General features: G+C 34.8%; 1 protein-coding gene across 1 annotated transcript in view; it reads left to right on the top strand.

Moving 5' to 3' along the window:
• CNBD1 (cyclic nucleotide binding domain containing 1) overlaps positions 1 to 21,143 on the top strand; it is a 417,888-nt gene that overhangs the window by 18,247 nt on the left and 378,498 nt on the right. The window contains 2 exon segments of the mRNA XM_057736982.1: positions 8,380 to 8,452; positions 10,874 to 10,879. Coding sequence (XP_057592965.1) covers positions 8,380 to 8,452; positions 10,874 to 10,879 — 79 coding nt within the window.

The following is a 21,143-nucleotide window of genomic DNA, read 5'->3' as shown; positions in this document are numbered from 1 at the left end:
AATAACCCAATCCACAAATGGGCAGAAGACCTAAATAGACACTTCTCCAAAGAAGACATCCAGATGGCCAACAAACACAAGAAAAGATGCTCAACATCACTCATCATCAGAGAAATGCAAGTCAAAGCCACAATGAGGTATCACCTCACACCGATCAGAATGGCCATCATCACAAAATCTGGAAACCACAAATGTTGGAGAGGGTGTGGAGAAAAGGGAAGTCTCCTGCACTGTTGGTGGGACTGTAAGTTGGTACAGCCACTATGGAAAACAATTTGGAGGTTCCTTCAAAAACTACAGATAGAACTACCATATGATCCAGTCATCCCACTCCTGGGCATATACCCAAAGAAAACCATAATCCCAAAAGAACCTTGTACCATAATGTTTATTGCAGCACTCTTTACAATAGCCAGGACATGGACGCAACCGAAATGCCCATCAACAAATGAATGGGTAAAGATGTGGCATATATACAAATGGAATATTACTCAACTATAAAAAGGGATGAGATGGAGCTATATGTAATGAGGTGGATAGAACTACAATCTGTCATACATAGTGAAGTAAGTCAGAAAGAGAAGAACAAATATTGTATGCTAACTCACATATACGGAATCTAAAAATGGTACTGATGAACTCAGTGACAAGAACAAGGACGCAGATACAGAGAATGGACTGGAGAACTCGAGGTATGGGAGGGGGCGGGGGGTGAAGGGGAAACTGAGACGAAGCGAGAGAGTAGCCCAGACATATATATACTACCAACTGTAAAATAGATAGTCAGTGGGAAGTTGTTGTATAATGAAGGGAGTCCAACTCGAGGATGGAAGATGCCTTAGAGGACTGGGGCAGGGAACGTGGGGGGGACTCGAGGTGGGGGAAGTCAAGGAAGGGAGGGAATATGGGGATATGTGTATAAAAACAGATGATTGAACTTGGTGTACCCCCCCCCAAAAAAAAGAATAAATTTGATATGTGATTAATACATCTCATTAATTATGTAAAATATTTATATACTTAGTGATTCATTTTCTACTAAATTGTGGGGTAAAAAGGAAAGAAAGTTACTGTGGAAGTTATTTTGACGCCTGAGATTTTTTATTTATTTATTTTTTGCCAATTTGCTCTTTTTTTTAACAATTTTTAAAATTAAAGTACAGTTAATTTACAACTGCTGAGATTTTCAATTGGTAAATTTTAATGCCATATAATTTGGAACACAAAAATATTTAATAGTAAGTCTCCATACTTAAACCTCTATTTCTTTAGACAATGGATATTCACACTCTAATATGAAATGAGAAAACTTTCTCTCCTAACATCTTAATTTGATTATTAATGCCTAATTTGGATAGTAATGTCTTAAGTCTGGCTAATTTCATTCATACCTTTAAATATTATTATTATACATCCATTATTTTAAAATATTCTTTAAACGCTAGCTATTAATTATCTGCTGTGTGGGGAAATCTATGCTGTATACAAGTACATTTTATACTTTCCCTTCTCCATTGAAACTTCCAATTTGTTACTCATTATTATTTATACTATCTCCACTAGAATCAATGAAGAATTTACTATTTGTGTTAAGGTTTACAGAATTTACCTACCCTTTATTAGTATAGTCCATACTGTTTAAGCCTTAGTTTTATGTTTATCAGATTGTATTTTTCAGAGAGCTCATGGTACTTAATATTCCCTGAGGTCTTATATTTGTTACCTTTATATTTATTGGAGAATAAAACTCATGAGTCACATTTTTTTCCACTTTTCTATGGAGAAGACTAAGGCCAAAGTGAGTTTTCACTCTTGGAGGAGACTTCCTCTTTTGGCTGGGTGTTGAAATAATTGTTTATCTTTGAAACAGTGACATTTAGTTACTAACCTAGTACATCTAAAACATCTAGTCTCTTTGTAAATCGTGTACTATCATTTCTGTTTCCCTTTCTGGGTCATGGTATTATATTTAGTTCTTCAGACTCAGGTCTTTATATGAAAAAAATGTTCTTGTACAATGTGTTTAAGCATTTTTTTTTCCTGTGCCGTTATTACTATTTTCTTATTCAGGAACAATTTTCATATGTATTGTCTCCTTTCTATCTTCATTTATCACTTTCTCCTTTTCTTTTCTCTACCTAGGCTAACCTCTAGGTTCTGTGACTATATTTTCTTACATCTCTATTACCAATTTGCTGTTTCTAATGTGGATTTTGTCATAATTATCTTTCTCTTCTTTCCTGAATATAACCTGTTTGTAATTTATTTCTATTGTCTTAATTATATTTAATGCCTTATAGATCTTTGTTTTACTTTCATTGTGTGTGTGTGTCCTTTCTTCCTATTTCCTGCCATAATACATCTTCTGATGTGTATTATTTGATTTTTGTTTGGTAAGTTAATTGTTTTTCATGCTTTCCCTTGGAGTATGTTATACCTAGGCTCCATGATTATTGAACGGTGGTTATTTTTTGAAGCCAGATTACTTGCTAGAAAAATAAATAGTGGTGGGGAATGAGCTGAGATTGCAGACAGATGGAATTTTCATTTTTTTTAATTGGAATATAATTGCTTTACAATGTTGTGTTAGTTTCTGCTGTATGGTGAAGTGAATCAGCTGTATGTATCCACTGCCTCTTGGACTTACCTCCCACCCCCCACCCCCATCCTACCCATCTAGTTCATCACAGAGCACTGAGCTGAGCTTCCTGTGCTTTATTGCATGTTGCCACTAGCTATTTTATACATGGTAGTGTGTACAAGTATGTTAACTTTGAATATTTTTTGAATACTTTCTCATCAACTCTGTTCTGAACTCTTCCCTAAGTCATATGTCTCTAATTAGTACTGTCGTAATTCATATTCCAAAGGTTTCTTGGTAGTGACTTCTCTATTTCTATTTAATGACTGAGATCAGCCACTTCTGTGTTGATTGCCACCTAATATTTGTTGTCTATTTTACCACCACGACAACCTGACTCTTAAAAAATATGAGTATAGGTGGGATCTTTGTGCAGCCCTACATTCCCTATATATTATGGGCTTGGGGTTCCTCTTAGTGTATCCAGTCTCAAGAACTTCCCATTTCAGGTAAGAGTTCATTGGACTCTACAACATTTCCCTGGAGAACTCTGCTTATTTCTCAAACAAGAGAACTATGCATATGCATGCCTCTTTAAAATTTATTGAAATTATATCATTTGCTGATATTCTTCAGAGTTTGTATTAAGGAAACATTTTCAATCCTCAGTTTTAATGAAGGTCAAAGTTTATTCCTCATTTCACATTTTGTTACTTAGTGAGCTTTTTGCCCTAGTGTATATATTTCTAAAGCCAAAAGTGATATTTACATGATCTTCAATCTTATATAGAAAGGAGGTAAAATGAATAAAGTATAACACCTTACAAGGGGGAGAGGTTGTTTTGTTTTTGTTGTTGTTGTTGTTGTTGTTGTTTTTTATGAGTATTTGGTGAATATTCTTTGCCATATTCTTTAAACACAACTTTATATTAATCATGTATTCCTGTCTTGATTATTTTTCCTTGATTTATTTTCCTTCCATACAACTGACACTTGCCTGACATATTAGAGCCATGTTCTTATTTATACATTATAATTTAACAAATAATATTTATGTAAATTCAAGCACTGTGATAAGCTTTAGTGTTTCACATATAAGTAGGGAATGAATCCTACCCTTAGGGGATAAATTGAAAAAGAAAAAAACATTAGGTATAAATGAAAAAGTCATAGAGAAGGATAATGCTTGCTTAAGTGCAATTGTTTTCAGGTTTAGTACAACTGCCATTTTCTAGGGAAAAGAAATTTAAATGTCACAGATGGGTTAACTTTTGAGGTGGATTTAAATGGATGGATAAGTTTTTTTTTAAGTTGAGAAAGAACCAAAGTGAATGTCATATTGAAAGGACAAGGTATGGGACTTCCCTGGCAGTCCAGTGGTTAAGGCTTCGCCTTCCAATACAGGGGGTCAGGGTTCGATCCCTGGTAGGGGGGCTAAGATCCCATATGCCTCGAGGCCAAAAAACCAAAACATAATACAGAATCAATATTGTAACAAAATAGACTTTGAAAATGGTTGACATAAAAAAAATCTTTTATAAAAAAAAGACAGGGTATGTTCATAGAGTAGACAGAAAATGTGTTGTTGAGAGATGGGGGCAGGGCAAGGGAAATAAAAATGGAAGTGGTGTTTAATGAGGTTCAATGAGATTAATGTGGCTATGATTATAAAAGGCATTGTATTGCATACAAAGTTATGTAATCACCGTTAAAATTTTAGAAAATACTGTGATAGTAGCGTGAAGGATGTGTTGGAAAGGAAGAGGTTGGAGTGAGGGAGACTAGACAGGAGGTAATTGCAAAAAATATAGATGAGATTCAAAGAGGGTCTGAAACAAGATTCTGGCATGTGCATGCATGTGAATAGTACTTCTTCACAGAGTGCATACCATATGGACCTATTTATTGGCCCTTCCATTAGGATTGGAGAGGACATGTTTGAAAGATACTTAGGATACATTTCAAAAGAGGCATAATTGATGGCTATCATAACATCATGGTCCTGAAGAGGAAAGAATAGAATAGGATCCCAACGTTGGTGATAGAATTGTGAAAGTGATAGGAATTTTCTTAACTCAGGTGGATCATTCAGGAGGAGGGTCAGGTTTTGAGGGAAAGAAGTATGAGTGCAGTTTTAAGTGAAGTTTTTGTAATCCTGAGTTTGATTTTCCTGGATGACATTCACATGAATATTAGTGGAGTGAAGGAGTTCTGGCCTGGAGAGTTTGATTTGAGGATTTGAAGTGTATGTGTGATAGCTGGAGAAGTGGGTGCTGATAAGGTCATGCAAGAAGAGAGTCTAAACTGAGAAGAGAAGACGGGGATATTGAGAATGGATTGGTGGACAACACTGATGCACAAGAGAAGAAGATAGGAGTCAGTAGAGCAGTCTATTAAGGAAGAAGCAAGTGAGAAGAGAATGGTGTCACAGAAGCTTCGTAGGTAGAAACTTCACCAGTGTCAAATGTCACACGTGTCATACTAACCAAATGTGGTTAGTATGATGAAGATTGAAAAGAGGTTATTGGAACAGAAACTACAAGGTTTCCTATAATTTTTAATAATACAAATTTTAATAAATAATGAAGGTGAAAGATAAATTTTAGTGAGTGGAGAAGAGAATTTGAGTTGAGGAAATAAAGGTGTGAATGTAGATGACTGCATTCATCAAGATTTAAAGAGAAGCTATTTCAATAATTTGTTGTATAACATTCCCCTCATTTTTTCCTTTTTAGTTAATATATATCTATTTTAATATCTTAACCACTCAGACAAGGGGCAGGGACAACATAAGCCCACTTGTGTAGTTGTCCATGTTGGTATGTCAACTTTTATTCATAGAGGTCCTTGATTGGGCACTATTCCTTTGCCTCTTGATGGTTTATTTAGTTGAAATTTTTCAGGTTTCTTATGTTTATTGAATGTTATTTGAAGGAGAATTAACTTTGGGATTTTAGAAAACAAATAATTAGTTGAAGGGAAAAAATAAACACTATTAACCATTAACATAGGTAGGTATGTTTAATTCTCTACTATTACACAGGTTTAGACTTATTTAAAAACATAGAATTGGATCAATTATCCAAGTATATAGGAGTAATTAGTTACACTTGTAGTCTCTCATGGATATTTTTTCTCCTATCCAATTCTTTGTTCTGTACTTTAGTCATGTGCTAGAATTCACCTCCTGTGTATTAGTATAAGAACTGTTATTCTTACTATAAGTTTGTTGATATTTCTGTTGCTATTGCTGTTGAACTGTTTCTTTGCACTCTGAATACTGTATTAAGCATAGCTCTACTTATCACTGGATTAGTCATTAGAGTGTGTTACAACTACTTTGAAGAGGTCTTTTTTCTAGCCTACTGTACTCTGAAATTTCCACATGTTGTTGTCACATTTTCTCTTTGGCTCTTCCCTCCATCTATTTTACCTTGTCCTATAAGCTACTTAGACGAATTTAGTCTCATAGTAAATAATGGTTTTGCATTTACAGTATTGTTAAGGCTTCACTTATTGTATTGCTTCCTCTTAGCTTTCTGCAAGGGATATTTATCTACTTTCAAGGGGGAAAGATTGTTGGATAAAAATTGTTTTAACACACAAAACATATCTTTATATGTTCTAACATCTTTATAACTTCTATCATAAACATACATAATTCACCATACTGTACAAATATGAAAATATGTATCTACCCCTGAAAGAACATGAACACATGTAAACAAAAGATCATCAATGTGTCACTCAGATAAAACATTGGATTTTAGTTCCTCTATTTCAGTAATATATAGTGGGCCTTATATCAATAAAAATAATTTTTTTTGTTAAATTTCACCATGAATTTCAAGTTTAAAATTCTTTATAACCACATATTTATATCAGCTGCTAATCCCCTTTCAAACTTACTCTGGTCAAAATCCTTGATTTTTATCCCCATTATAGGGTTAAGCCTCTTCTACCTCAGCCAAAAGCCCAAGTAAGACATATTCATGAGGAGAAAAAAATGACTGGAAAACAAAAGTAAGCTTAGTACTCTTCAAACTCTTTAAGCTTTTTCCCTGTATTAAATTTGATCATCAGAGAAGCTCAGCTTTATAATTTCATGGTGAAATCTTTTGGTTTTTTCTTTTTAATGAAACTGCTTCAAAGAAAAGATTCAGTATATTGCTCAATGGCCTTTATGTAAAGACCCTTGTGACAAAAACCTCTTGGAAATGAGGATCAGTGAAGAAAAATTTTTGGTGAATTGTGAAGTGTCCTTTTAGGCTTGTGAGTACTATCTAGCCTATTCTGGTTTTGAGTTTACTTGGCTGTGCCAAGCCCAGTGCAAAGTTGTACCCTCAGGTGCTGCAGCCTTCCTTAGGCAAGGTAAGTTTTCAATTTTTTCTTTTCTTTGCTGGCCATTCTTAGTCTTATAATATCTGTCCTGTGATTTTTATATTTTTGCCTTCACTGAAAGATGAAGATATTTACTTTTTCAAAGCCCTTTTTAAAGTCAGAATTTCTCAAGCCTTGTCCTTTTCCCAAATCTCTACAGCACCATCCCCCTTTTATGTCCACATCAGTCCCTGGGGCTATTTCTGACCCTGTTCTTAAACTGGGTTAGGAAAATGGACTAAACCAATACTTAGTAGAAGTCTTTTCTTAACCCATGCATATAAAACCTACTGTGAGATTTTATATAATACCCAATATCAGAAATATTACTATACTAAAAGTAATTTTGATATAATCTGGCTGTAACTTCGCTCACTTAAAATAATTATTCCATATAATGCTAAAATGCAGTTAGGTAATTTTTTCTTTCTTAAGGCTTAACTGAGTAATGTAGGTAAGACAATACCTAAAACATGTAATTAGTATTTTCAAGTTTATTAAATGGTAATAATGATTTATGTGGTAGTAACCACATAAATTTTAACAGTTTTCTGTTTAAATTTTACTGATTTCAGTTTCATATTTGGAAAGTGGTTATCTGTTATTGATGACTCGTTTTTAGATAACAAAAGGCTTAAACAAAAAGTTTCTGAAATTTTATGATTCAGTAACCTTGAATTAAAATGGATAAATTTGGACATGTCAAATTCCAATTCTTCATTATCGGGATGTAGTCACTGAATACATCTTAAAAAGGTTAGAAATGCATTGGGCCACTGATTTTCTCAGTATCTGTTTACTAAGAGAAGGAATAATGTGCGTTTTGGTATTTATTACTGCTTTCCGTTTTGTAGCATTTCCAACAGCATGCATTCTCCTGGGGTGTGGAGTGGACCTGTGATGTGAGGGCCCACCTTTGTAACGATGCTTGTCGGCAACATCCTATCTTCATTTTCAACTCCTTGGAAGGATGTCAGTTCTTTCTGGCACTGAAGGAGAATAACTAGTAGTTTGCTTCTTGACTATGATTACTATCTTTCTGCTTGAAAGTGAGCATGTGTGATTTGCTTACACTTGAACTTCAGAAGGAATTGCAAACTGAATCCAGACACTGGAAGGTGCTCTGTAGAGCTCTGAAGAGGAGCTAGCCAAAGATGGGGACCTGCATAGGAATGAACAAAAATTACTAGTATTCCAGACTAGATTTGACATCAATGAAAAACATTAAATTCTTTCCTCATTTTAATCAGCCTGTTTAATTCTGCTTGTGTATCAGAGACTTTTAATACCTCACTTCCATAATCACTGAATTCTTTTACTATGATGAATCTTTGCAATTAAACTCTATTTACAAACTTGGTTAATAAGATAACAGAAAATTACTCACATTTCAATTGATTTTTTAAAAAATTTTGCAGGCTTGCAAATACCTAAGAACATTGATTATGGTCAGTTGAATGCATTATGCCACATGAGAGGAATACAATACAGGTAAGTTATCATGCCTTTCTTTTCCTGTCATTCAAATAAATATGAATATGTTTGTTTCATGGATAAAGTATAGTAATAAACCATTGTTGACTCTCAGAGGTACCTGATTTACCACACAGATAAAAACATTTGAAAACCTGGAGGTTATTTCTCCAGACTGAAGGGGCAGAATATATATGTCATATTTTACGGAAACAACTTAGTGTGAAGCAAACATAACTCATTCCTAGCTGGGTCCTTTCTAGTACTCAAAAAACAGTCATAAGGGAAAAAAGCTTTAAATAGTTGGAAACACAAATCCTGAGTGAAATAAGTACTTTAGCAATGCCTAGGAGATGCCTAGTTGAAATATATTGGAGCCAAAAAAACTAAGAAATATCATGGTTCAAAGCTCAGGATTCCTAAGATATATGATATTTGAAGATATAATTTTTAAAAATCTATTTTCTTGTCAACTCCTTTTCCCAAGTTGGATATTTGAAATTATAAAGCTAGTTAGTTTCTTTCCTATCCATCGGTGGCCATCTACCCTCCCACTTTTCTTCACTAGGAGAGGAAATTTCCTTATCTTAAGTCACACCCTCTTAACCACTTCAAATTATTTCTACATCTTCATTGACTTTTCTACTCCTTTCTCAAAGAGAGGAAGGTATGCTTTTTTTTTTTTTTAATTTCACCCAAGGATACTTTTTTATTATGCCTTCCGCCCCTTCTTCCCTCTTGACACCCGTCAGCATAGGGTAAAGAATTAAATACATGCACTCTGGGGTCGGGTCACCTGGTTTGAATCCTGGCCCTGTCACTTCCCAGCTGTGTGGCCTTGGACTGGTTACTTAATTTCTCTTTACCTCATTTTTTTCATTAGTAAAAAGGAGTTAATAGTTGTATCCATTTCAAAGAGTTATTAGGTTGATTAAATTAGCTAATATGTGTAAACTAAACAGTGCTTGACAAATGGTAAGAGCTATATAAGTATTTTTTATTGCTGTTATTCAAAAAAGCTCACTCAAATTTTTAACTATTGACTGTATGTGCTGGTCCCTTTGTTCACATGTAAGAAACTAGTTAAGGCTTTTGGAGTAGCATACATTCTTTCCTCTCCTTTTCCTTTTGTTTTCTAGCCCAGGCATTTTTTAAAAAATATGTATTTCTAGATTCCCACCCCCCACCACCCTTGGGGAATCATAATAAGAGAGATTAAATCATCTAGATCTGGGTATGCCAAAGAATCCATTCTACATAAATTTTATCAGCCTTCTTCCTGGTTTGCGAATCCCTCCCAGGGAGTGTTTTCTCATCAGACAATCATCTGGTCCAGGCACAGTCTGGTTGTCCTGCCCAACTTCCCTCTATTAAGTCTCGTATTTATTGTACCTTCTCTTAGACACTAACTCCCCTGAATTTCTTGGATGTTCTCTTTTGAGGCAGTGGCACACACCAGGGGCCTAGAAGGGGGCATTTTTTAGGGGAACTGTGTATAGGTTTTGGGCCATTCTTTTAGAAAAAGAATATAAGATTACAAATGCAAAATTAGATATGAAATGAGTATTTATTTAGAATGAGACAATAAACTACAACAAATTAATGAAGCCTTGGCAATTCAGGTCCTTTTTGCTCCCTGAGATTTCTTCAGGCAATTTATCAGAAATGCATGTATAGAAATTATTTGTCTTTCAGATTACAAAGCTTTCAACTGATTTCAAGGAATTGGAAAGAGATTTAAGAAAAATGAGTTCCTCCATACTTATTCTATATGTATTATATGTTTAAAATGACCAATGAAATATACTTTTCCCCATAATAAAAACAGAAAGGCTAAGAATTAAATGACTGAAGGATTGAAATATTTTTATACATGAAACCTACGAAGGGTCTTGGTTTTGATACTATTGCGAGTGCGCGCGCGCGCACACACACACACACACACACACACACACACACACACACACACATCCATCTTCTTTGCTGAGCTGTCCTTCCTCCCAGGTCATTTCTTTGGCCCAGGGTGGGAAGGTAGAAGGGAGGCTGCTACTCTCTACCATTTCCCATGTACTTCTACCATGGGCTCAACTCCAGCTGTTAAAACTGCTCCTGTCCCCTATCTGAGTGCATGTGAGCCCTTCTCACTGGATTACTTTATATATATATATATACACACACACACACACACACACCACAACACACACACACACACACACACACACCACAACAGCGCATATGTGTGTAGTCTCAGGCAGTTGGTATCCCTCTGATATTTCTTCTCCTCAGAATAAAGGCAGTAGATTGGCATATTATTCTAGGTTTTCTTTTTAAATCACATAAAAGAAAAATGGAATAACAGAGAAAATGATGTCACTTTGGATTTCTAAATTCTTGGATATGGGACTTTTTCTCTCTAGCAGACTGTATGTTCCATGAGAGCAGGAGGTTTGTTTTATCTTACTGCTTTCTACCCTTTGACATTTGGCATAGAGTTCAATGTTTTGAATTGAATTATGTTCTGGTGTTCGGTAGAGATAAATATCTTCTTAATGTTTTAAAAAGCATTATGAATTTTCTACTTATGTTGATTATGAGGATAAATACATATTTAGTTTTTTGTTTTTTTTTAGTACTGTCTAGATAGCTAATCTTTTTAACACATACATTTTAAAACAAAAGAGCAGCTTCTGTTGCTTTGACATTCCAATTTTCTTCCTGGACTATATGCTTTGGAGATAAATATCCTTTGAAGATTTCTTTGGTTTGTCAAAGCTCTCTATGACTTGATCAGTCAGCTCTTATGTTCTAAAGCTCAATTTACTTAGTGAAAAACAGAGTGATATGGTTTGAAAGGAAGTTTATGTTCTCCTAAGTTTCAAATAGAAAACAAACGAGGCTACATCTTTACAACTGCTTTTTCCTTTTGGTCAAATGTTATCTTTTTGTAACTTCATACAAAAATCTATAGACATTTATAATCTTGGAAGTATAAAAGACAAACACAGTTATGATGCATGTGCATTTGTACATTTGTGTCAAAATGGTCCTTGTCAAACAATTGTTTTTGACTAGGATAGAGCAAAATCTCAATCTTTATTAGTGATTAATATTACCAATATGTAGCCATTTATACTCAAATACAGATGTAGTTATGCTGACTCTATATTTTTATACTTGCAGAGACTATACCTCATACATAGGTTTTAGCCCAAAGTTCACTTATAAGTTGACTATGTAGCATTCAGCATTTTCCCATAGACACAACATTATAGAGTTAGAGGATTGTAGTAGAGGAAATCAACTTAGAAATCATCTAGTGGATACTCCTTAATTTATAGATGATTAAAAGTGCCCAATTTCTCCAAAATGTATCTTTAAATTACATACTTTTATAATAAAAAAGGAAAATAATATTGTTTAAATATAGTAATTAATTAAAACATGAGAAACTGAGTATTTTTCTTTCAATGCTTCTGATTAAGGTAAAGTACATCAAATTTGTAGAGTATTAGAAGTTGATAGAGGCAGTTATGATGATTTTAGGAGGCATCTGGACTTGGCTTATCAGATATGGACATTATTTGATGTAAACATGAAGAAATAGATGATTTTTATTTTTAAGGAAAATAAAGTTTGGAATAGAAAGGGGGGATAAGAAGAGCTTTAAAAAGATGGTTTATGTACACATTAAAAAATTAACTGAGCTATGATCCCGCAAACATTGCTCTGTCTGGAATGAAGTCTGTTTTTATTTTGAACAGTTTCCATTGGTAGCTACCCATTGGCACTGTCAATCCAGAACACATTTGTTATTTTTTGTGGTGGCAGAAAATGTGGGCAGAGACTGATGGAATCTTACTTTTATTTAATAGATTGTGAACAAGTTGGAGGCTTATGATTCAAGGTGTGCCTATTAATGTTATTTTACCTAAAGTTGATAGTCCTGTATTCAATTGTCTAGAGCAGGATTCTTTAATTGAGGTAGTACCGTCTCTATAGGGCATTCGGAAAAGTGTATTCACTTAGAGATTCCACAATGACTAAGAGGTAGCACTGACATTTACTGGATAGGGGTTGGGCATTGTAAACAGGTAGTCCTCTGTGGCATTGTGATTTATAATAAGTGTATGTTTGGTCTTTATCCCCATTCTGGCACAGTGCTCCTAAAACTTTTGGAATTTCCTAAGCGATGAGAGTGATAAAGATGTCTTTTGTTATACTAATGAGGTGACTTTTGGACCCCACCTAAGGATCCAAGTTGCCAGGAAAACGAACCATGTGATTAGAAGGTTGGAACTTTCAGTCCCACCTCCTGACCTCTGGGCCAATGATGTAATCAATCATGTTTATGTAATGAAGCCTCTTTCAAAACCCAGAACGACTGGGTTCAAGGAGCTTCTGGGTTGGTGAACACATGGAGAGGCTGGGATTGTGATGCCTGGAGAGGACACGGAAGCTCTGTGCCCATTCCCATTTTCTTTACCCTATTAATCTCTTTTTTCAAGATCTTTATCTGTATCCTTTATCATATCCTTTTGTTATGAATTGGTAAACATAAGTAAGTAAACTGTTTTCCTGAATTCTCTGAGCCACCCTAAAAAATTAATCAAACCTGAGGAGGGGATTGCGGGAATCAACATATGCTTTGATAGTTTTCTTTTATTTATTTATTTATTTATTTATTTATTTATTTTATTGGCTGTGTTGGGTCTTTTTTGCTGTGCATGGGCTTTCTTTTAGTTGCGGTGAGTGGGGGCTACTTTTCGTTGTGGTTCGTGGCCTCCTCATTGCCGTGGCTTCTTTTGTTGCAGAGCACTGGCTCTAGGTGCATGGGCTTCAGTAGTTGCAGCACATGGGCTCAATAGTTGTGGCTTACAGGCTCTAAAGCACAGGCTCAATAGTTGTGGTGCACAGGCTTAGTTGCTTCATCGCATGTGGGATCTTCCTGGAGCAGGAATCGAACCCATGTCCCCTGCATTGGCAGGTGGATTCTTAACCACTGCGCCACCTAGGAAGCCCTGATAGTTTTCTAATGTTATTTCTTTGATACATTTAGTTTAATATATTTTACTATCATTTCATGGCTCAAGACTATCCAATAACTTTTCACTGTATAAAAGATAAAGTAAAATCCACTTAGATAGCAAACAGGCACCTCAAACTTTACAAATATAGAACAGAACTTTTGATTTCTTTTCTTCTCATCTATTAATATCTTGCATCCACATTTTAATAAATGGCAACTGTGCAAATTCAAGGTCAAGCCCCAAACCTTGGAGTCAACAGAGCTTGCTATCTTTCTCTTTTATACCTCATATCCAACCTGAAAGATATCCTGATAGCTCTACCTTCAAAATATATCCAGAATATAACAATTTCTTACCACTTCCACTAATGCCATCCTGGTCCAGAGCACCAGTGCTCTTGCTTGGATTACTGCAATTGCCTGTTGATTGATTTTCTTACTCTATCCCTTGCCCCTTTGCAGTCTGTATTGGCACAGTAGCCAGAGGAATCTTGTTAAAATATATATCAGAACATTATTTGTTCAAAGTATTCTAATGGTTTTCATATCACTCAAGGTAAAAGCTCAGATCTTCACTGTGGCCTACAGGGTCAGACCTGATCTCATTCCCCTGCATCTCTGACCAGTTCTTCTGCACAAGACTCTCTTGCTCTTTTTGCTCTAGTCATAGTTGTCTCCATGCTCTGTTCTTCACATGTCAAGTATGCTCCTGCCTCAAGGCCTTCACACTTGTACTTTCTATCTGGAATGTGCTTTCTTCAGATGTCTACTCTCCTTTATCCCTTACTTCCCTCTAGTCTCTGCATTCTATGACCAGCCTATATGAAACAGATACTCTTAGCACTTATTATTCTCTGATTGTTGCTTTCATTTCTTAACAGTATATCTGACATATAGTTACAAATTTATTTTTTATTGTTTCCTCTTTCTACATTGAAAACTTCATGAGGGCAAAGCTTGTTTTATTTGCTGATGTATTCCCAGTGATTATAATTGTATCTGACACATTATTGGTGCATTAAATATTTGTCAAATAAATCTTTTTCTGACATTTAAAATCCTCTAGAATCTGGAACAATCAATATGTTCTTTTTTATACTTGCTGATGTGAATATCACTATTGAGTAAATATGCCCTAAACTCCCAACACTTATTTTTGAATTCCTTTATCCTGATAAACTTATTAATCTCCCCTATACCAAGTTTAATTTTATTTATTCTTCAAGGTCCAGGTTATCTCTCATCAAACTTCATAGCTTTTTATTCTCCTATACATCTGTCCCCAAAAGACGGTAGGCTGAAAGTCTGAAGGAATGCATTCTAGCTCTTTCTCTGCCATTAAATACAATTGAGATACTTGGAATATCAGTTAAACTCTCAGGGCTCAGTTTTCTCATTTGCAAAAGGAAGGACATAAATTTGATTCAACACAAAAAACGTGTATTCTTATTGCTGTATAAAGCTGAAGCTATATTTTTATCCATACTTTTTTCTTAGTGAATGGCAAAATTATCTACCCAGCTGTCCAAGCCAGAAACTGTTAACTCTTAGAATCCCATCTTCCCTCCACCTTAGACACATATTGGATAAGTCAACTGTAATCACATTACTTACAAGAGTTTTCATAATGGGATGCTTTTTACACTGCCAGCGTTGTCTCCCAGTGACTCTTCCTTTCCTCTCAGCCATGACAAGACTGGTGGTTTCTTGACTACACCAGCACCATGTTATTGAGGACCTTGTAGTTTTGCTCATACTGATATTTCTGTCTGAAATACCATCCTTCCATTCATCCCTACCTATCAATAAATTGGTGAACAAATCTTCATGTTCAACCTGAAATCCCCTTCTCCAAAAAATGTTTTCTTCTCCATTTCCACTTGACTCTATGTTGTTTTCTATTGGAGCACTCCTGATAATTTCTTATACATTTGTTTAAAAACTCTTTCCCTCTATTTTAGTATAGGCAGCTCCTTGAAGGCTGTATTCATTAGATTAGGGTAACTGCCAGCATGATGTAAAAATAATACAAAAAAATACTACGGTTTAAGTAAAAATTTTTCATCCTAACTCACTGAAAGTGGCACTCTGGTTGTAGGCAGAAATTTTAGAGCATGAAATCATGCAGGGGTGTGTGTTGGCCCCATCTTGGTGTTTTGATTTCAGCTTGTCATTTTCTTCTCAATATAGTTGAAGAGGCCACTGCCACATCTGGTCTCTACTTCATGGAAAGGAAAAATATGAAGTCAAGGAAAGCAACTTCCTCGACAATGGAGGCAGAATTTCTAGAATCACTTCTTAAATTCCACTGGCAAGAACTTTCTTTTAGGCTAATTCCAGTTGAAATAAGGCTGGGAAATCTAGTCTTTAGCTGGGCAACCATGTGTTTGGGAAGAAGTAGAGAGTGAATTTGGGTGGGGTCAGCTAGTAGTCTGTCAACCAAAACAGATATTCTATCCTATTAATTTTTCTATTACTGCCGCCTAGAATAACCTAGGGGCTCAATAAATGTTTTTAATTAATAATAGAATAAATATTTTATAGTTTTTTTTTTTTTTCTGTTTTCCACCTCCTTTCCCTGTGAAGCATTTGGGACTATCTAAAGACTTATTTTCAAGTGTATTAATTCCTTACACAACTGTCTCTAATCTCTAACTCATTCGTTGAGTTTTTTTATTGATTTTTATTGGAGTATAGTTGCTTTACAATATTGTGTTAGTTTATAATGTACAGCAAAGTGAATCAGCTCTATGTATATACATATATCCCCTCTTTTTTGGATTTCCTTCCAATTTAGGTCACCACAGAACACTGAGTAGAATTTCCTATGCTATACAATAGGTTCTCATTAGTTATCTATTTTATACATAGTAGTGTATATATGTCAACCCCAATCTCCAAATCCATCCCACCCTCTCTCCCCTCCTTTGTATCTGTATCTTTCTTCTCTAGATCTGTGTCTATTTCTGCTTTGCAAATAAGTTCATCTGTACCATTTTTCTAGATTCCACATACAAGTGATATATGATATTTTTTTTTCTCTTTCTGACTAACGACTCTGTATGACAGACTCTAGGTCCATCCACATCTTTGCAAATGGCATAATTTTGTTCCTTCCTTTTTATGGCTGAGCAATATTCCATTGTGTATATGTACCACATCTTCTTTATCCATTCCTCTGTTGATGGACATTTAGGTTGCTTCCATGTCCCACCTACAGTAAATAGTGCTGCAATGAACATTGAGGTACATGTTTCTTTTTGGATTATGGTTTTCTCAGGGTACATGCCCAGGAGTGGTATTGCTGGATCATATGGTAGTTCTATTTTTAGTTTTTTAGCAACCTCCATACTATTCTCCATAGTGGCTGTATCAATCTACATTCCTAACAACAGTGTAGGAGGGTTCCCTTTTCTCCACCCTCTCTAGCATTCATTGTTTGTAGATTTTTTGATGATAGCCTTTCTGGCTGGTATGAGGTGATACCTTGTTGTAGTTTTAATTTGCATTTCTCTAATAATTAGTGATGTTGAGCATCTTTTCATGTGTTTGTTGGCCATCTGTATGTCTTCTTTGTAGAAATGTCTATTTAATTCTCCCATCCATTTTTTAATTGGGTAGTTTTTGATATTGAGCTGTTTGTATATTTTGGAGATTAATCCCTTGTCAGTTGCTTCATTTGCAAATATTTTCTCCCATTCTGAGGGTTGTCTTTGCATCTTGTTTGTGGTTTTCATTGCTGTGCAAAAGCTTTTAAGTTTAATTAGGTTCCATTTGTTTATTTTTGTTTTCTTTTCATTACTCTAGGAGGTGGGTCAAAAAAGATCTTTCTGTGATTTATGTCAAAGAGTGTTTTGCCTATGTTTTCTTTTAAGAGTTTTATACCTAGATGGCCTTACATCTAGGTCCTAAATCCATTTTGAGTTTATTTTTGTGTATGGTATTAGGGAGTGTTCTAATTTAATTCTTTTACTGATAGCTGTCCAGTTTCCCCAGCACCACTTATTGAAGAGATTGTCTTTTCTCCATTGTATATTCTTGCCTCCTTTGTCAAAGATTAGGTGACCACAGGTGTGTGGGTTTATCTCTGGGCTTTCTATCCTGTTTCAATAGTCTGTATTTTTGTTTTTGTGCCAGTATCATACTGTCTTGATTACTGTAGCTTTGTAATATAGTCTGAAGTCAGGGAGCCTGATTCCTCCTGCTCCATTTTTATTTCTCAAGATTGCTTTGGCTATTTGGAGTCTTTTGTGTTTCCATACAAATTGTAAATTTTTTGGTTTTAATTCTGTGAAAAATGCCATTGGTAGTCTGATCAGGATTGCATTTAATTTGTAGATTGATTTGAGTAGTATATCCATTTTCACAATATTGATTCTTCCATTTCAAGAACATGGTATATCTCTCCATCTGTTTGTGGCATCTTTGATTTCTTTCATTAGTATCTTATAGTTTTCTGCACACAGGTCTTTTGCCTCCTTACATAGGTTTATTCTTAGATATTTTATAATTTTTGTTGCAGTGGTAAATGGGGTTGTTTCTTTAATTTTTCTTTCTGATCTTTCATTGTTAGTGTATAGGAATGCAAGAGATTTCTGTGTATTAATTTTGTATCCTGCAATTTACCAAATTAATTGATTATCTCTAGTAGTTTTCTGGTGGCATATTTAGGATTTTCTATGCATAGTATCATGTCATCTGCAAACAGTGACAGTTTTACTTCTTTTCCAATTTGTATTCCTTTTATTTCTTTTTCTTCTCTGATTACCATGGCTAGCACTTCCAAAACTATGTTGAATAATAGTGGCAAGAGTGGATATCCTTGTCTTATTCCTGGTCTTAGAGGAATTGCTTTCAGTTTTTCACCATTGAAAATGATGTTTGCTGTGGGTTTGTCATATATAATCTCTATCATGTTGAGGTTGGTTCCCTCTATGCACATTTTCTGAAGAGTATCATAAATGGGTACTGAATATTGTCAAAAGATTTTTCTGCATCTATTGAGATGATCATATGGTTTTTATTCTTCAATTTGTTAATATGGTGTATCAAGTATATTGAAGAATCCTTGCATTCTTGGGTCAAATCCCACTTGATTATGGTGTATGATCCTTTTAATGTGTTGTTGGATTCTCTTTGCTAGCATTTTGTTGAGAATTTTTGTGTCTGTGTTCTTTAGTGATATTTGTCTGTAATTTTCTTTTGTTGTGATATGTTTTTCTGGTTTTGGTATCAGGGTGATGGTGGCCTTATAGAATGAGGTTGGGAGTGTTCCCCCCACTGCAATTTTTTGCAAGAGTTTGAGAATCATAGCTGTTAGCTCCTCTGTAAATGTTTGATAAAATTCACCTTTGAAGCCATCCTGGAGTTTTGTTTATTGGAAGTTTTTTAATCACAGTTTCAATTTCAGCATTTGTGATTGGCCTGTTCATATTTTTTATTTCTTCCTTGTTCAGTCTTGGAAGGTTTTACCTAAGAATATGTCCATTTCTTCCAGGTGTTCCATTTTATTGGCATATAGTTTCTTGTAATCTCTTATGATCCTTTGTCATTCTGTGATGTCAGTTGTAACATATCCTTTTTCATTTCTAATTTTATTGATTTGAGTCCTCTCCCCTTTTTTCTTCATGAGTCTTGCTAAAGGTTAATCAATTTTACCTTCTCCAAGAACCAACTTTTAGTTTCATTGATCTTTGCTATTGTTTTCTTCATTTCTATTTCATTTATTTCTGCTCTGATCTCTATGATTTCTTTCCTTCTACTTACACTGGGTTTTGTTTGTTCTTTTTCTAGTTGCTTTAGTTGTAAGGTTAGGTTGTTTATTTGGATTTTTCTTGTTTCTTGAGGTAGGATAGTATTGCTATAAACTTCCTGCTAGGAACTGCTTTTGCACATCCATAGGTTTTTGGTCATTGTGTTTTCATTGTCAATTGTTTCTAGCTATTTTTTAATATCTGCTTTGATTTCTTCAGTGATCCATTGGTTATTTAGTAGCATATTGTCTAGCCTCCACATGTTTTTGCTATTATTTTTATAGTTTTTTTTTCCTGTAATTGATTTCAAATCTCATAGGGTTGTGGTCAGAAAAGATGCTCAGTATGACTTCAATTTTCTTAAATTTACCAAGGCTTGATTTGTGACCCAAGATGTGATCTATCCTGGAGAATGTTCTGTGTGCACTTGAGAAGAAAGTGTATTCTGCTACTTTTAGATGGAATGCCCTATAAATATCACATAAGTCTACCTGGTGTAATGTCATTTAAGGCTTGCGTTTCCTTATTATTTATCTGTCTGGATGATCTGTCCATTGGTGTAAATGGTGTGTTAAAGTCTCCCACTATTATTGTGTTACTGTCAATTTCCCCTTTTATGGCTGTTAGCATTTCCTTTATGTATTGAGGTGCTCCTACTTTGGGTGAATAAATATTTACATTTGTTATATCTTTTCCTTAGCTTGATCCCTTGATCATCATGTAGTGTCCTTCTTTTCTCTTGTAACAGTCTTTATTTTAAAGTCTCTTTTGTTTGATTTGAATATTGCTACTCCAGCTTTCTTTTGATTTCCATTTACATGGAAGATCTTTTTCCATCCCCTCACTTTCAGTCTGTATATTTCCCTTGGTTTGAAGCAGGTCCCTTATAGACAGCATACATACGGGTCTTATTTTTGAATCCATTCAGCCTGTTTATGTCTTTTGCTTTGTGCATTTAATCCATTTACATTTAAAGTAATTATTGATATGTATGTTGCTATTGCCATTTTCTTAATTGTTTTGGGTTTGTTTTGTAGATCTTTTTCTTCTCTTGTGTTCCCCACCTAGAGAAGTTTCTTTAGCACTTGTTGTAAAGCTGATTTGTGGTGCTGAATTCTCTTAGCTTTCACTTGTCTGTAAAGCTTTTGATTTCTCCATTGAATCTGAATGAGATCCTTGCTGGGTAGAATAATCTTAGTTGTAGATTTTTCCCTTTCATCACTTTATATATATCATGCCACTCCCTTCTTGTCTGCAGAGTTTCTGCTGAAAAATCAGCTGATAACTTTATGAGGATTCCCTTGTATGTTATTTATTGCTTTTCACTTGCTGCTTTTAATATTTTTAGTTTGTATTTAATTTTTGTTTTGTTTGATTAATATGTGTCTCAGTGTATTCCTTTTTTGGGTTTTCCTGTATGGAACTCTCTGGGCTTCCTGGAAATGGGTGACTCTTTCCTCTCCCATGTTATGGAGGTTTTCAACTATAAGCTCTTCAAATATTTTCTGAGACCCTTTCTCTTTCTCTTCTTCTTCTGGGACCTCTATAATTTGAATGTTAGTGCATTTAAAGTCATCCCAGAGGTCTGTGAGACTGTCCTCATTTCTTTATATTCTTTTTTCTTTATTCTGTTCTGTGGCCGTTATTTTCATCATTCTATCTTCCAATTTACTTATCTGTTCTTCTGCATCAGTTATTCTGCTATTGATTCCTTCTAGTGTATTTTTCATTTCCATTATTGTGTTGTTCATCACTGTTTGTTTGTTCTTTTGTTCTTCTAGGTCCTTGTTAAACATTTCTTGTATCTTCTCAATCTGTGCCTCCATTCTATTTCCAAGATCTTGTATCATTTTTACTATCATTACTCTGAATTCCTTTTCAGGTGGATTGCCTAGTTTGTCTTCATTTTTTTTGTCTTGTTTGTTTTTTA

The sequence above is a fragment of the Hippopotamus amphibius genome, chromosome 5 (genome assembly GCF_030028045.1).
Source record: "Hippopotamus amphibius kiboko isolate mHipAmp2 chromosome 5, mHipAmp2.hap2, whole genome shotgun sequence".
Lineage (NCBI taxonomy): Eukaryota > Metazoa > Chordata > Mammalia > Artiodactyla > Hippopotamidae > Hippopotamus > Hippopotamus amphibius.
This window is presented reverse-complemented; position numbering and strand designations above follow the sequence as displayed.